The sequence below is a fragment of the Denticeps clupeoides genome, chromosome 20, assembly GCF_900700375.1.
Source record: "Denticeps clupeoides chromosome 20, fDenClu1.1, whole genome shotgun sequence".
In the NCBI taxonomy this organism is placed as follows: Eukaryota; Metazoa; Chordata; class Actinopteri; order Clupeiformes; family Denticipitidae; genus Denticeps; species Denticeps clupeoides.
In genome coordinates, this window is record NC_041726.1 from 11,170,767 (window position 1) to 11,184,438 (window position 13,672).

The 13,672-nt window shown below is 43.5% G+C and overlaps 2 protein-coding genes across 2 annotated transcripts; one reads left to right on the forward strand and one right to left on the reverse strand.

The window, feature by feature from the left end:
* Positions 1-1,900: 1,900 nt before the first annotated feature.
* On the forward strand, positions 1,901-7,293 carry LOC114770613 (coagulation factor XI-like). Its single transcript, XM_028964651.1, has 9 exons — positions 1,901-2,265; positions 2,338-2,447; positions 2,685-2,847; positions 4,462-4,580; positions 4,673-4,808; positions 5,351-5,454; positions 5,531-5,687; positions 5,768-5,874; positions 7,256-7,293. Exons 1-9 carry the CDS (start codon positions 2,039-2,041, stop codon positions 7,291-7,293), a joined length of 1,161 nt encoding a protein of 386 aa, XP_028820484.1. The 5' UTR covers positions 1,901-2,038.
* Positions 7,294-8,843: 1,550 nt separating this feature from the next.
* heyl (hes related family bHLH transcription factor with YRPW motif like) lies at positions 8,844-13,474 on the reverse strand. The gene is made up of 5 exons (XM_028964175.1): positions 13,019-13,474; positions 11,856-11,922; positions 11,571-11,654; positions 11,366-11,447; positions 8,844-10,232 (listed from the first exon to the last, which is right to left on the reverse strand). The coding sequence occupies exons 1-5, from the start codon at positions 13,096-13,098 to the stop codon at positions 9,598-9,600; spliced, it is 948 nt and encodes a 315-aa protein (XP_028820008.1). The 5' UTR covers positions 13,099-13,474; the 3' UTR covers positions 8,844-9,597.
* Positions 13,475-13,672: the final 198 nt, after the last annotated feature.

Consider the following 13,672-nt stretch of genomic DNA (forward strand, 5'->3'; position numbering starts at 1 on the left):
TTGAAACATGGTTTCAAAATTTGGACCACCCACTTTATTGTCGTGCAAAGACATGCATGCAAAGACATTAATCTGTAATCCGTACTCTGGGTGAGTGGGTGGGGTCCACAGGTTACACACACACACACACACACGTACATAATTCAGTCATTCACCTAAAGACAATTCAGAGTTGCCAATTCACCTAGTGTGCATGCCTTCGGTTGGGTGGGAGGAAACCAGGTAATAAAAACGAAGCTATCTTGTATGTATATATAACAGTTTTCCATGTATTCTGGGAGTGTTTTTCACCCATAATTCAGCTGTCCTGCATTAATTGAACTGTCTTGGGTAGGGTTAGGCCATTCACCCTGACCATTCACCCTTTAGGGCTTGTGCCTGGGATCACTGACCTGCTGAACGCTAAACTAAGGGAGTTTGGTTGTTTTGTCCAAAGCCCAGTAATTACTAATAATTCCAGATATACTTTTTGTTTACGATTCCCTGCTGACAAAAAAATAAGCCATCAGCATCCTTTATTGTAAGAGGGGTCTTGGTACTGTGCTGTGTTAATAATAATGTTGTGAATGTTTCGTTTTTGTGTGTACATCTCCAGCATTCTTAAATATGAGAAGATTGCCAAAAAATTCATTAAACCTTAACTAATGTAGTGAACGCCTGATCCTTATCCTGCATCAAACAAATAGGCATTTAAAGAGATCAGTAACGTGACTAAAACGGTAAAGAACTGTTCAAAATATTGTTCAGCCAAACCTATAGAGAAGAATGGTCATCTTCGTAGGAAAAGTGTTTGGTCAGGAAAATAAGGAAATGACTCTTAAACTATAGACTATATGGACAAATTCATTTTTTTTTAATTCATGCATTTCAATCAGACCCATAATGTCAATGCAGTCTCCATTTTGAAACGTTTGCGAAACGTTTCTGAAGAGCTCAGTGACTACAGGGGGGAGCAATTTGTGAGATTTCATCCCTGCTTGGATGTTCCCTGGTCAACTGTAAGCATTTAGGAACACCTCAGTTGGCAAGCTGAAGAGAAGAGCAGTCCATGGTGGAAAAGTTGCCTATGCTCCTGAAGAGTTCAGAATTTCCACTTGCATAAAAACTTCATGGAATAGGGTTTCAATGGCCAAGCAGCTGAGCAAAAGTCCATGTGTCGGAAGGAGTGGTGTAAAGCATGCCACCACTGTACTGTGGAGCAGTGGGAACTTTATCTATGGAGTGAAAACACACCATTCATTGCCTCACAGAGGTCAGTTGGACAAGTTCAGGGTTTGGGCAAGGCATCTTATTTCCAGCTAGGGATAAACGTAATGCTTCAGCAAACCAAGATATTTTGAACAGCGCCATGCTTCCAACTTTGTGGACACAGTTTGTATGATTTCAATGTCATTGAACATCTTCTGGGCCTCAAAAATGCTCTACAGAATGAATGGACACAAATCCCCAGGTCCTTTGTAAAGTAGAGTGAGGGTCAAAGGAAGACAAACTCTGTGTAAAAGAAGTCTATGTTACATGAGGACCGTGCCATTAAAGTTGTTTTAATGGTGAGGGAGGCATCCCAATACTTTTCTGTGTAGTTGCATCTTCTTCTGCACCGCGGCATTTTGCGACATGGCCTCATACCTCCAGGGTTGCGAGTGTGCAGACTCTCCGCTTGTTGGTGCCGGATTCCTACATGTTCTCTAGTTCCGTTCTGCCGACCTAAACGGTTATGAAAAGTGAATGAGGGTGGGAGTGAGATATTATATTTAGTTCTCCTATGCTGTCACTTTTGCTATAAAAAAAAAAGTGCTTTTTGGCACTTTGTACTTTACTTATTGGCCGTGTATTTGTCCAGGCCATGTACCTTTGCCCCCTCTTGTTAAGACTATTTTGATTGGTCTGTCTCATAGTACAAAGTTAACACTGCAGCCGGTGGCACCAGCAGACTGATGAGTCTGTACAGCATGGCAATGAGAGCGTACTTGCTGCTTGGCTGTGTACTGTCACTCATAGCTGGCTGCCTGTCCAGCGGTAGGTTGTACAGTCACACTGCATGTGCAGATTGGGAAAAATCCTGCTGCATGCCATGTGCATTTTTGAACGTACGCTTTGCTTGTGCCCAGACTGTGACGACCAGCTGAAAGTTAATGTGGACTTCCCGGGAAATGACATCCTCCAGGTCTACTCCCCCGACGCCATCCACTGCCAACTGACCTGTAGCCAGCATCACTCCTGCCAGTTCTTCACTTTCTTGCGGCAAAGCTGGAAATATGATAACAGGTCAACTGTACATCCTGATGGCTTTTTGTCTTGTAAGGATTACTAACATGATTTTTTTCCTCCTTTTCTCAGGACGTTCTACTGCTACTTGAAGCAAAGCAATGGTGTGCCACCCAAGGAAAACCAGCTGAATGATGTGACCTCAGGATATTCCCTGAGATCCTGTCCCCAGAAAACAGGAGGTGATGATGATGGTCATGTCTTTTCCTGTATTGCAGGAGTACAGATCAACTTGTGCCTTTAAAGTGAAAAGTACTAGAATCTCATGATTCTACCCAATGGGGCATGGTGTCTTCCAGGAAGCCCCACATCCACAGGACATTACAGTCACTTCACATGTTGATACATTCCATCAGTCCTTGTAGCTTACAGAGCACCCTTTCCAAAATTCTGTCTCTCTTCATTTTCTTGTCTTCCAGGTGTTTGCATTAGACGAATTTTTACGAACATTGACTTTGACGGGGCAGACTACCGTGTCCTTCTAACAGGATGTGCAGGGGAGTGCCAGAGAGCTTGCATTGCAGACCCGGCCTGTCAGTTCTTCCGATTCATGAATTCTGAATATCAGAATTCTATCGACAGGTGAGAGCTCGGTTATGGGTCTGTCTATAGCAGTCAAGGAAGCTAGAAATCTACTAAGATAAGATAAGAAGAACTTTATTCATCCTGAGGGAAATTCTTTTGTCAACGACATGCTCAATGCAGAAGGAGAAACAAGAGGAATAAATTACAAAAAATAAATTTACAAAAAATAGTACAATATGAGCAGTTATCAAAAATAGCTTAAGGCTCAATCACAGTAATGATATTACTATATCCAGTGAAATGCCCGAGATAGTGCTAAGTGACATAATGATTATGCCATGGGTACAAGTGAGAGGGGGTAGCAGCGGCGGTGTGTGCAGGGGGGTAAAAACAAACATTGAAAGACATCCAGGTGAGTGGTATTGCACATCTGAGTGAGAAACATTTGTGTTTGAATAGCCCTGAAAAAAATCACCTACAGAGCAAGGACGACTTATACAATCTGATAGCACCAGGTAGGAAGGATTTCCTGTGGCGGTCGGTTTTGCATTTAGAGGCCATGTGTCTTTGGCTTCTTGTGCTCCGATGGGCCATTATGGAGGCATGCATGGGGTGGGAGGAATTGTCCATGATACCGAGAAGCTTTTTCAGCATTCTCCTCTCATAAACTTCCGTCAGGGTCTCCAATCTGAGTCTTAGTGAGCCTGTGTTCAGGAGATGCTCTGAGTAATGATGGGAGTAATGTGGGCATAAAGACGATTAAGTGGAAAAATCCCCTCTTTTCTCCTAATTGCCAGATCTTACAATTGTAGCGGTGCTGTTATAGTGTTGCCATAATTTCTGTAGTTTCTGACAGCCAGGTGCTTTAAACACAAAAAAATATATATATTTTCAAACTGGCGCTAAGTGTAGCTCTCCGCGCAAAACATTTGACTTTTGACAGTTGGTCCCTCTTTTTAAAAAGATGAGGGAGGTGCGTAATTTTCATCATAGGTGAACTTCAAAATCCCGGAAATCACAGTTTGATTTTTAAAAATCATTTATTTGCATAATGTTGCATGGCCAAAACCAGAGAGCTGTCTAAGGACACCAGGGACAAGACTGTACAGCACACGGTGCACACAACGAAATGTGTCCTCTGCTTTTAACCATCACCCTTGGTGAGCCATGACAGGCGCAGTGTGTGGGGACGGTGCTTTGCTCAGTGGCACCTCAGTGCTACCTTGGCGGATGGGGATTCGAACCGGCAGCCTTCTGATTACAGGGCCACTTTGTTAACCGTTAGGTCACCACTGCCCCACCACTGAATATATCGGGAGATTTTGGGCCTTCTTCCATCAGTGAGAGCATTAAAGATTAAATCATACAATGGGATTTCCATGATACTTTTTACATTTTGTCTCTCACAGTTCATCTTTTTAAGAAGGACATTTTTTGCCCCACTGTATATATGGGTTCAGGTTTAAATAATCCAGAAGGAGGAAGTAGCATCTTGTTTTAAACAACATGAAAACATCTAGTTAGTTCCAATTGTTCAAGATAAAGTGCTTCTTTCTAGTCTTATCTGTTTATGTAAGTTGTTCTCGTGAACAAAAATCCAACTGGAACCCAGTGCAGTAGTGGAATGACTGTGAATGAAATGACAGCCTTACCTGCTGTGCTCTTCTGCAGGTACAAATGCTTCCTGATGTACAGCGGAACTGTTCCCCGCCCCCCATCAATAATACCTTCTTCATTTGCCGTGTCTGGCTTCTCTCCCAACTTTTATAAAGAGAAAGTGAACTTGCCAGGTATCATTCACTAATGAGCCAGAAAGAAACCGTGTTTCGACCAACACAGTCACACAGAGTAAGGGTGTGTGGTAATTGTTTGTGTTTTGCAGACTGTACCGATTCAAGCATTTTGGAAAACACATTAATCCCAATGAGAAACGTTGAGGAAGTCCCTGCGGTGTCTGCTGAGCACTGCCAGACACTGTGCAGAACACACCCCCGCTGTACCTTCTTCTCCTACAGCAGGTGAGTTAAGAGCAGGCGGGAGTTTTCTTGCTTTTCTGAAATTCATCAAACTGTCTCAGGATGTAACACCAGCAATGAACAAAATACAAAACCACGCAGTTGAGTTAAAATAGACGGGGACAATGTAAAATATTAATTCATTGGAAGCCCTTCCTTTAAACTTCCACATAAGTAAAAGTACAAAAGTATTGTACTTTTTCACATAAAAAAAGCAAGTAATCTGGTTTAAAATTGCTCTTTTGTCTCTTTTTATATGTATTTTTAACAACTCTGTCAACTTAACTAATCTTCAGTGACTTAGTGTCACTGAATTGTTTAATATAATCCCATAAGAACGAAAAACACAGAAGGCAAACAGCATTGAAAATGGCATAAGCACTTTGAAATAACAGGATTGGAGAAGAGACAATGTCCTAGTTTTATTGGTATCTTTAGAAATGTTCCGTATAAAGGACCTGAGGTATAATGCACCATCCCGCACTGTTTTGTACGTTGCAACAAGTCACTGTTGGATTTTTGGGTTTGATTTTTGTCACGAGTAGGTTTATATGCTACCTAAAGCAGTCTGTAGAATCAGCTCTGCCAATGAAAAGAGAAAACGGCATCTTTTCTGGACTCCCGAACAGCTACTGCGCGCCTTCGCAAGGTGAGAGGTCACCAAACCCACACTTTTAACAACTTTTTGTCCGCCTACTGACTCTTATTTCTGCCCTTCTTCACAGAGTGGAGGAAAGATCCATTTCAGAATGTAGACTTCCTTGGGGCAGACATGCTCCATGTGATGGTGGACAGTCCGGAGGCCTGTCTGAAAAAGTGCACAGATGATCCCTCCTGTCAGTTTTACACTTATGTAAATAGCATTTCCTGCAAGCATGAAGGGTGCGTCCCCCCCCCCACCATCTTACATTTTATAAAAGTATATTAAAGTACAGTAATGATCGACAGGCTTGTGTCTGCAGAAAGGACTGTTACCTGAAGCGTGTGGTCAGTGTGCCTTTGCCCCGCTCTATCGCGATCAAGAGTGGAGTGGAGTCTGGTTTCTCCATCAGGCATTGTGGTTATAACTGTAAGCAGAAGCCTCCATTACGCATTTCATATTTGACCAACCTTTGTCATCAATTAGTAATTCATATGTAATTACTACACTGTAACTTGGATATCATAAAACAATTTGAATAATGATGGTGATATAATACATTAAACACTAGTGCATGTTTAAACTATCAGATATTCACAAAAAATGATGAACTATATTTTAATATTAAGTTAATTATTTGAATTGGATTATAAAAATACATTTCCGTTAAATGTGCCATATGCAGATTTAATTCTTAATGCCCTTGTGGTTTCTTTTTGGTCTTTATATATAATTTTGCCGTTTTGTGTGATTTCAGAAAGAGTGAAGCAGCCCCAAAGCAGCCATGACCTCTGGATATGAGTCAAGTGTTGGGTAAATTTGTTTAGGTGTGCAAGTCACTGCCCTCAACAGAGAATAAACACTTTGTTGGCCCTGAACTGTATGTGTGTTCTACATTTATGTAGAAAGGTCCTCAAAAACAAATCAAATCAAATATGAAAGAGAACAGGTTTTGATTTAGTTTAAGTTTACTCACACATAGAGAAAGCAACACGCAAATTTTATTTGTTCATTTTTCAATATTTGATTCTGTCAATTTACAGTCACATTCCTGCTAACTCTCTGTTTGCCTATTGGGGGCATATTTTTGTTGCACTACATAGGACAAAGCACCCAGGAAACATTTGGAAATGTTAAATGTACTAGTTCACTAATCAGAATTCTTGAGTAAAAGCTCTGATAATCTAGTTGGATGTTTGGGTCCTGAGAATCGCGGACAGCACCATGAACAGCTGGTATTATTAACGAAGAAAATGAAGGGCGAATGGATGAGGAGGTTGACCTTGCACACGGTGTTGCCAGATTTTGTTTTTGGTATTAACTGAAAAATTGTAAGTTAAGAAAATGTATTTAGGAGCTCAATTCTGTATTATGTGTCAGGTTTTTAGTCACAGATATTGAAAAATATTATTTGCCCCAAATAATAAATGAAAAATATTCATTGTTCGTGGTGGATCTCAATAAATACATAATTTTATTGTTTAAGGCACCTAAATGAAGAAATTGGATACATGAGAAATTATGTGAGTCAAACAAAAGGTGCTTTGTGGGTAACTAGTTTGAGGTACAGTTAACTAGCATTAACATTTACAGCCCCCCTAGAGCAACCCGTGAACATTGTGGCCTTCTGGTGCTACCACCACTGCCAGTGTATTTATTTCAGTAAAGACAGACTTGCGACTTGATAATGAATGCACTGTGTGCATTATAGCAGAGTGAAAATAGGGCCCTCGGTCTCTCTCTGTGCTGGGTGGAGCCCCTCCCCGTGGGAATGTGTAGCTTGTGTGACTGTGGTGGCCCTTCCTGGAAGCTGTGGTGGCGGTGCTGACTCGACTGCCAGACGCATGACACAAACACACACACACACACACACCGCCAGCACGCCACTCACACAAGAGTCAGCTTACACAGTCAGGCTCAGAGACGAAAAACACAAACACACACTCACGCCCGGAACGCTACTCACACGAGTGGCTGCCCTCAAGTCTGTGCTGTAGCCCGACATGTCAGCCATGACAGACATAATTTATCCCTAATTGTTGCTTCTATCGTCCATGTATGTTACTGTATTCTTCTTATGTATATATGTGTGTCCGTGACTTGACATAATACTGCATATGCAAACACATTTGCTTTTTATTCATATCTTTATGAGTGGTGATAACATTGTAATATTCCCATATTACATAATATATAATATTCTATATTTCTATAATACATAATAATAAATGTCCCATACATAACACACACACACATACTCAACCAAAGACTTATTACATATCTAACTGTCAGCATGTGATCCTTGCACGAAACACCAAACCATACCAGCCCCCCAGGCCGCCTCCCTCCCAACTCCATCCATCGTATAAACATACAGCCTCCATAAACAGAGCCATCACTCTTCAGCAACATTTATTACTTCTCCGATTTGAGCGGCAGAAAGAAAAAAAAAGAAAAAAATATTTATATGTAATGGCCGTTTCATTGTACGGGGTGGGAATGTCGGCGCGCATTCCGGAGCCCCTTTGATGTGTTCAGCACGGAATGGGCCGACAGTGAGTATATTTAATATAATTACATGAAATTAAAACTAAGACGAGTCCCCAATGTTTACGCTGTCACCAGTCTGAAGTGTTGTTGTGGAGAGCGACGGCTTTTGTTGAAGTGGTTTGTCGGCGGGAATGATAGAGAAAGGCCCGGTCTTCCTCTCGCTCTCCCCTGGCGGCCTGTAATATCAGCGCTGTAGACCGCACAGGGGGCCGGCGCAAACGGCTAATATGGGAAACATATAATCAGCTTGTGCGTCCCGAGTCTCCGCAACTTAAGCCTCTACTTACAGGGCAAACAAGTAAACAGACAGGCAGTCTGTGCCATTGTGTGTGTGTCTGTGTGTGTGTGTGTGAGGGAGATGGACAGCGAGGGCAAATCTAATTGCATCCTGCAGTCGGCGTGAGTGGCGCTGGGAGGGAATGGGAAGGCCCGGCGCGGCGCTGCGTTTCCTCACTGCGGCGGCGGTGGCGTGAAGAGCCAGCCGGGCCTCGCTGTGTTTTCGCTCTGCGGCTGTGGCCCCCTCCCGTCCCGTCTGAAAGATGGCTGAGGAGAAAAACGGGGCTCCTCACGGCCCTTGGCAGGGGCCAAGGCTTTTCCAGGACCTATCTTTCCCTGTCCAAATGTGTTACTTCCTGTTTGCGTAGATTTACTGACTAATTATTTAAGTAAAGACCAGTCATCGTTTAATGATTCACCGGAGGTTATCCAACTCTTAAAAGTGAAGGATTGCTGCTTTGCTGCCACGTTGTGGTCACTATTGGAAATTTTAAAGACCCCCCCCCCTCCAGGTTTTTAGTGATTACTGGCTTGAATTAAATCATCATATACTTATTCATTTACAGAACCCCTAAGGTTAAAAAGTTTTTTAATTAACTTCAAGGAGCGATCGTATAAGAAACATTAGGGAGAACCTGGGAAAATGTGTTTATAAATCAAAAAAAGACAGTTTAACATGACATGGCACTTTTTTTTTTATAGAGTGAGGTTGCCAGGTAAAACACATCGGTCCCCCCAAAACTTTCAATTTGAAACACACTGAATATATATGTATAAAACACACCATAGCGGTTGAAATGTCTCAGTCCAGAATACTTGAGCATTAGGCGCAGGAGGGAAGCACTGTAGCTATAGCGTTCTCTCTCCTGTATCACACACATCACACCGTAGTTTAATGTTTATTTGTGTCCCGACACTGAAGACTTTATATAAAAAAAAAATCCTCATTAAGAAACTTTAAGCATCTAGGCAGCAGCTTGTCACATGAAGTTGCTGCCGTTATATATGATTTTTATAAAGATCCATTATAATACCTATGCTCTGAGGTCTTGTCCCTCCCAAGATTCAGCAAAGATTCAATCAAAATGCCAGATTGGAACTAACTGTGATTTATAATACAGTCATATGCCACATTTATTTGTTTCAAGCTCATGGAGGGACACAACTATTTCTTGCAATAATATCACACATTTCACTTTTCAGAAGCTCACATAATTTCTTATTGCAAATATGGACTCCCATCATTTCACATGCACAAGAGTCAGAAAACCCCCAAACATTAGTCACAGGACAGGTCGGCTTTGATAGTCCAGTTTCTGCTTCGGATTAGAAGGCACCGATCTCTGTTCCCCATGTCTGTCCCGATTTGCTGGAGCCACCTGCTCCCCTGCGTGGTGGGGTGGGAGACCCCAGAGGAGCAAAGGGTCTGAAGGACACTTGTTGTGGGGCTGTGGTTGGAGAGGATGAGGAAGAGGATGAGGATGTTGTGACCCCAGGGCCCTCGGGCGTCGCCTGTGATAGTCTGTGCAGCGAAGTGGCCATGGACGGCACTGTGCGCACAGAGGACAGGGTGGGGCTCAGGATCGCCCCCTGGTGGCTGGATAGGGGGCCCACACGCAGCGTGTGTGAGGGGTAGGTAGCCAGCAGGGCAGTGGTGGCATGAGGACCCAGGTCTCGACGTCCTATTGCTGGGAACGGAGGAGGCGAGGCTGGGCTGGTGGAAGGGGAGAGCTGGGGGAACGAGGCCCAGGGCCACGGGGGGAAGGGAAGTCCCGCAGGGACTTGAAGGAGGGGGTCCAGCTCGCTGGCACAGTGGCTGAGGTGGGATACCAGACGGGCGCCAATGAGGTTGGCCGACTCCAGGCCCTCTAGGGAGCTGAGGTACCGGACCACCTCCCCCACACACTCCCGAAATCCAAGGGTCCTATAGTCTACAGCCAGTACCCGAGCATCAAAGTAGCCTGAGGGAGGGTATATTCAAGCATTAAAGCATAAATGCTATGTTCAGGTGTAAAGATTCATACTAAACTCATGTATTTTTATCTTTTAACCATATCATAGATATGGTTCCTGGAACGAAACTTTATATGCGGTTATGTTTAACTGAGGACTCAATAAGCACAAAAAAAAAACAGCGCTTAAGGCACCAAAATTCAGAATCATTATGCATTTGTACAAATGTGACCAGATGAACTATCGAAATAAACATTATTTATGTATTATTTAGCTTTATTTCAGAGAGTCAGAGAGTCTCATATTATGCATAGCACCAAATGTGCTACTTGTTCAATATAAGTACCATGGTTCAATACCCAGCCCTAAACACAAGGTGTATACAAGTTTCAGGATATATGCTTATTAAGCCTTATGTGAAATGGGTATTGTTTTGTGATATGGTGTAGATGGTAATGCGTAAGGCTCAGATAAGGGGAACACAGCTATTGAAAGTCCTTCTTGGACAATCAGATGACAAGGGATGCCAAGACCCACTGTGACCACAATTTATTTGAAGACACTATCAAATTCTGTCGTGGTCTTGACACTGTCGTACATGTGTGTACAGCTAAAAAAGAAAAACTACCATTTAAAAAAATTATACTTTTTTTAATTATAGTAAAATAATGTATGTTTATGTGCCTTATCATTACTGCATCATTACTACTTCCTTGTGTTCAACCTCAATACGGTGATACTGGATACCGGCGCAGAGAAATAACTTGACCTGCTGTTGTGTCGAAAATTGTGGTGTCAATTTTGCATCAATAACTGAGTAGGTTAGTAATGGAAATTTTTTTTCATTTTCTCAGCGGCTGCAAAGATAACTGGCACGAAAAACTGGCATAATAGCTACGTGGGATCGTTATCCTTGCGAAATTCAACGAAGTGGTCAGGCGAAGATGCATAATAGACTTCAATAAACTGCTTGTGATCCAGTTGCATGTAAGATGCACTTCAGCTTGTTTGACTCACGTTATCATTTTTGTAAAGTAGCTTCTAATAATGCAACATTCATAAATACAGATGCTACAAAGAGGCCTGCCCCCATGTCCTCATGTCATTGTCATCATTTTAAACTTTCCCATTGCCATCTTACCTTTGCTTCCCATGGCATGCAGCAGCTTAAGATGATCTACAGTCATCTGTAAAATCTCAGCCTTTTCTAGTTTGGAGGAACCCTGGTGCAACATATAGAGGAGGATAAAGACAAAAATACAAAAATAAATGGATTTTTGTAAAGGATGCAGACCGCGCTGTGCAGATTGAGGGTGTGCGGCGAGAGTCTCTGGAGATCGTCTGACCTGTTTCTCGAAGGCACTGGGGACGAGCCGCCTCAGTTCAGACAGGCTGTGGTTTATTCTGTCCCTACGTCTCTTTTCGATGATCTGCAGAGCCCGAAATTAGATTTTTTTTTAAAAAAAAATTCCGTGACCTCACCTCTCGCTCCTGGCCAACCAGCACACGTGAACATCTCACCGGTCTCTATTCCATGTAATTACTGCGTTGATCGTACGTAGCCACTTAATAATATAGAGAAACACAGACTCCTTTTCCGTGTCAGAACCGAAAAGGCGGCACAAACTCACCCCTCTCCTCTTCTTACGGGCCAGGACTTGCGAGGTGCTGCCTGGAGACATGGACCCAGTGACAGGGCTAAGACAGAAATGAAAAGAACAAGACATGGGCTTTGAAGCCATTGCATATTGTTGTCGTTACTCTCTGTAATGCGATGCAGAAACACTATTGCACATCATCGGACTCAATCTAATTTGTCTTCGGGACCAGCGAGACACGGGAGTGGCGAGCTGGAAGAAAACGAGATTATTTTGGTTTAACGCGTTTCTGGACATTCGCTTCACTTGGCCGACACGCCATGCCTCTTGCATCCTACAAAAGCCCCCTTCCACTCCTCCTTTTGAAAGTCTAAAAGAGACGATGATTTATGTATCTGCAGGGCATGTTGGAACGCCGGGACTTTGCGTGCGCTTTGTGTTCTCAAAGAATTTTTCCCAACAGCCAATCAGATTGAGAGATTTCCTGGCCGAGCCACGAGACAATGGCTGCCAATCAAACGACCTTGTTAACAACGCTGACCTGGGGTTCAAGTTCTTAAACCCAAACAGGCCTGTAACGCGGTATTAACAGGAAAATGAAGTCACTCTGAAGAGTCGGGAGGAGCCCAGACCTGAAGAGCTGAAAGCAATTTTCCTCTCTGCCGTGCGTATCAAAGACACGCATCTCTTCTTACAAAAATCTCAAATCTGATCCTGATTTCTCCCCCAAGCTGTCATTGACTTTTTTTTTTTTTTAAGAATAAAAACATCAGGAACCAGTCAGAAATGGGAACCAGACTGTGGATGATGGTGACGGGGGGCCTTTCGCTGCAAATTGTTTGTCAGGACCGGACTCCATGCGGATGTGAAGGAGCGCCTTTTCCCAAAACGCAAGTCGAGTGAAATCTGCGGCACGACGGAGATGGCAGAAGAAATGGAGATCCGCGAGGCTGGGTCAACAACGCACTTCACCCCCAAAAAAATCCTACAAATTTCAGTTTGATGATTATTCCATGGCAAGAAGTCCATTTATTGTGAAGTTATAGAAATTTCAGAATTATACTCTTTGGACAAGTAGGTTTGGTTGGCGTAACGATGGTTGGGACTTTAGTTAAGTGCCGAAAAGACACATATATATAATTTATCCAAACAACACGGTCGGTTGCCAGGGAGACAGCTCATGCGGGTGTCCTTACCAGTAACTGTCCTCCTGTCCAACATCGATCAGCTCGTCCGTGTCCGAGTCGAGGGAGCTGTAGTCGTGGGGTCTTTTCATGGCCGGGCCACCTTCTTCCCTTCCCTCGGTGATGCCGGTGTAGCGGGACTTGGAGAACTTTGTCTGTTCCTGCGGCTCCGGACGCTTCTCCCGCCTTCCGTCTACGATGCTCGGATAATTGGGCACCGTGGTGCCAGTGCCTCTCGTCTTTTTTTTTGGTTCTCCGCTCTCTTTATTCCTCTTGTCCACTACCTCAACGCACCAGAAGAACTTTTCTGGGCAGATTTATCTACTCTTCACTGTGACTCTCTTTACTGTATTGTTTTTTTTGTTTTTTTTACCCACAGTCCTTTGCCACTTGCCAAACCCCTGGGAAGCTTAATCTAACATATAGATCTCAGTCTCTTGATCCCTACTCCACACTTGTGGCTGCAAAAGTGACTAGCAAATACCTCTCCCACTCCCTCTATCTAACTTCCCCTCCTCTCTCCCTCCCTCCCTCCCTCTCTCTCTCTCCCTCTCTGAGGGCAGAACAACTGGCTACGCTGCCACAAGTTGGGCACTTCGGCAGGGCTGCCAGTGTTGGCTCTCCCTCCCACTTCCCCTCCCCTCTGTCCCCTCGTACCCACCCCCT

Bases quoted from the DNA above. Each gene is read 5' to 3' on its own strand.
- LOC114770613 (XM_028964651.1), top strand. From the start codon at position 2,039: ATGTGCAGATTGGGAAAAATCCTGCTGCATGCCATGTGCATTTTTGAA. The intron at 4,809-5,350 runs GTGAGTTAAGAG...TGTCACGAGTAG, and splicing joins ACCTTCTTCTCCTACAGCAG to GTTTATATGCTACCTAAAGC. The intron at 5,455-5,530 runs GTGAGAGGTCAC...CCTTCTTCACAG, and splicing joins CTACTGCGCGCCTTCGCAAG to AGTGGAGGAAAGATCCATTT.
- heyl (XM_028964175.1), bottom strand. From the start codon at position 13,098: ATGAAAAGACCCCACGACTACAGCTCCCTCGACTCGGACACGGACGAG. The intron at 11,448-11,570 runs GTCAGACGATCT...ATGTTGCACCAG, and splicing joins CCAGTGCCTTCGAGAAACAG to GGTTCCTCCAAACTAGAAAA. The intron at 10,233-11,365 runs GTAAGATGGCAA...ACCCTCCCTCAG, and splicing joins GCATGCCATGGGAAGCAAAG to GCTACTTTGATGCTCGGGTA.